At 36.6% G+C, this 2614-nt stretch overlaps 1 protein-coding gene across 1 annotated transcript; it reads right to left on the reverse strand.

The window, feature by feature from the left end:
• Positions 1–363: 363 nt before the first annotated feature.
• On the reverse strand, positions 364–2527 carry LOC105625305 (homeobox protein orthopedia-like; the record flags this gene model as incomplete). The annotated part of the gene is made up of 2 exons (XM_012206642.1): positions 364–992; positions 2304–2527. Coding segments are annotated over 2 exons (853 nt in total), but the record flags the coding sequence as incomplete, so codon positions are not given.
• Between the last annotated feature and the right edge of the window lie 87 nt (positions 2528–2614).

Genomic DNA, 2614 nt, shown 5'->3' on the forward strand with positions numbered 1-2614 from the left:
GTGAAGAGAAAAGGAAGAAAGATGAACCATGCGAGAACTTCAGCTGAAAATAATACAGATCTATTATTACCTATCCTTATTTTATATAAAAAATTGAAATGCTGCATCGTTTAAGCTCTTATCGATGTCACGATTTAAATAGCATTTTTTGGGGTAAAATTTATTTCTATCTCAACCTTATATCATAATCGAATTTTGCTTGTTCGCCATCGAAAGCTACGATAATAAGTAGCGCCGGTGCGAGCCCGGTTGAAATTGCGCGACCTAACAAGTCCAAGATCTAATACTCTTCGCGCTCGTCACGAAACGCAGACAGATCGCAAAAATCGCCTAGAAGAGATCTAGAGTGGAGGAGGCCGCGAGTCAGTTCAGAAAAGGAGGCAGCTGCACGTAGCTCGGCTGGCTGCCGGGCTCGCTTTTGATCATGACCTGATCCTTCATGGCCTGGCGCGTCTGTGGCGAGTGCATGCCGTAATCCTGCTTCTGATCATTCGGCGGCGGTGGTGGTTGTTGCTGCTGGCCGTAATCGGCTGCGGTCTGGTCGTGCGCATACTTGTCCGCGAGGCAACCACCGTGTTCATCCTCAGACATGGAGTTACCCAGGTGGGTAGGCGGCGAGTGTGTCGTCACCATGGTCTGATAGTCGGCACGAGTGAGAGGTCCACCTGGTGGCGGCGGGCTATTGCCGCCACCAGGATTCATGTAATCCTGATGGACTCGCATGGTGTTGCCGGCGGCAGTCGGCGTAGTGAACAACGCGGCGTCGTGTTGCGTTGGCAACATGCTCGCGTATGGCGAATACGAGACGCTGCCGTTGTTGCCGAAGCTCGCGGCCGCAGCCGCTGCGGTCGAATACGGCGAATTCGACGGATTCAGCAAATTCAAGTGCCCCAGATCGTACGTCGACGAGTATGCCCAGGCGTCCGGCGGTGCCGTCGCCGTCGTCGGTGACGCAAACGGATTTAGAGTATTGTTGAGCGATGTAAAGGAGCCTGAAAACATAGGAAACATATACCAATCAAATGTATGGAAAAAATTTATTCTCTTGACATACTTCATCTTATCATAATCTCTTATACAGAGTATAAAAATAAAATAATATTAAAATAATATTTTTCCTATCCTCTTCCCTCGCATTAAATAAGATTGACATATTGTCTTGAAAAAAAATAATTAACATTTTTTAATTAAAAATTTAAGTTTATACATATATTATCCCCTCTCCCACCTTTTGATTGATTATATTACTCTAAATTTAAGAATTTTTTGTTTAAGAGTAAAATATTTTTCTTTATTTCAATAATAAATATGAATATATTATTCCTATACTGATTCTATTTCATGATAGATCGAAGATTAATTGGATTCGAAAATCTTTTCTATGTATAAACTATTGTAGGGATATATTGTAGGGATATATTTAGCTAAGCTGAGAACGCTGAGAACATGAACCGATTCATGCTCATAACGCTCATGAGCATCGATTATTTTTGTTTTTATTTATCATTTGACAAACAAAGGATGAATTCTTAACTCTAGCTATACATATTGGAGTTCCAAAAACCCCAATGCAATTTGCTAAATTGAAATTTTCCAATTGAATGTTTCTGAACTTTTCTTTTTCTTTATATATCTCGAAGCTCCTTAATTCTATCAACACTCTTCTTTTATACATTATGAATTTTTTTTTATTCAATTTTCCATTGAAAAAAAAATTAATTGAAATACATCCATTTTTATGGAAGCTAAGACTAAATGTTGTAAGCGCGAATCAGACAGCGGCCTTAATAGTCATAGAAAGTTTGATTTGTATTTTCAATATGCCGAATATTTTGAAACAATAATCTATGAAATTAATTCATAATTTATAAAAATATGTATAATGTAATATGGACATAACATAGCTATTGTCTTCTTTTAAGAAACAATGTCGTTCTACTTTTGTTCATTGAACATCAAAAAGAATAGAACGTTTGGATCAATTGTCTCCTAAAAGTAAAGCAATCATAATTATGGTAAATTTATAATGCTCGTGTGTTGCATTGAACCAAATATAGTTTTATATGTATATATAAAATTTTGTATGTATATATAAAAATAATATATATATTTTTTATATTTATATAGTTAATGTATTATACAGAAAAGTAATAAAAAATATATAATGTAAAATTTTAAAACATTTCACAATTTAAATTTCTTTCTATTATTTCTTTGTGTGTGCGTATTCTTCTACTCTTTCTCTCTTTAAAAAAAATTCTAACACTTTTAAGAACATATGAAGTACAAAAATGCAATTTTACCTGGCAAACCAGGACTAGCGGAACCCGCAGCTATGAAACTGGCAGTCTTGCGAGGTGGTTCTTTCTTCCGCCACTTCGCACGGCGATTCTGAAACCAAACTTGCACGCGAGTTTCTGACAGAGCAAGCTTCAGGGCGAGTTCATCGCGCGCAAAAACATCCGGATAAGGTGCTCGTTCGAAGGCTCTTTCTAATTCTTCCAATTGGTAGGACGTAAAAGTTGTTCTAAAGCGAAGAGATTGAATTAAAAAGAGAATTTTACATATTTATATTTTTTTATTATATATATATATATATATATATATATATTTA

This window comes from Atta cephalotes (assembly GCF_000143395.1).
Source record: "Atta cephalotes unplaced genomic scaffold scaffold00790, whole genome shotgun sequence".
NCBI lineage: Eukaryota > Metazoa > Arthropoda > Insecta > Hymenoptera > Formicidae > Atta > Atta cephalotes.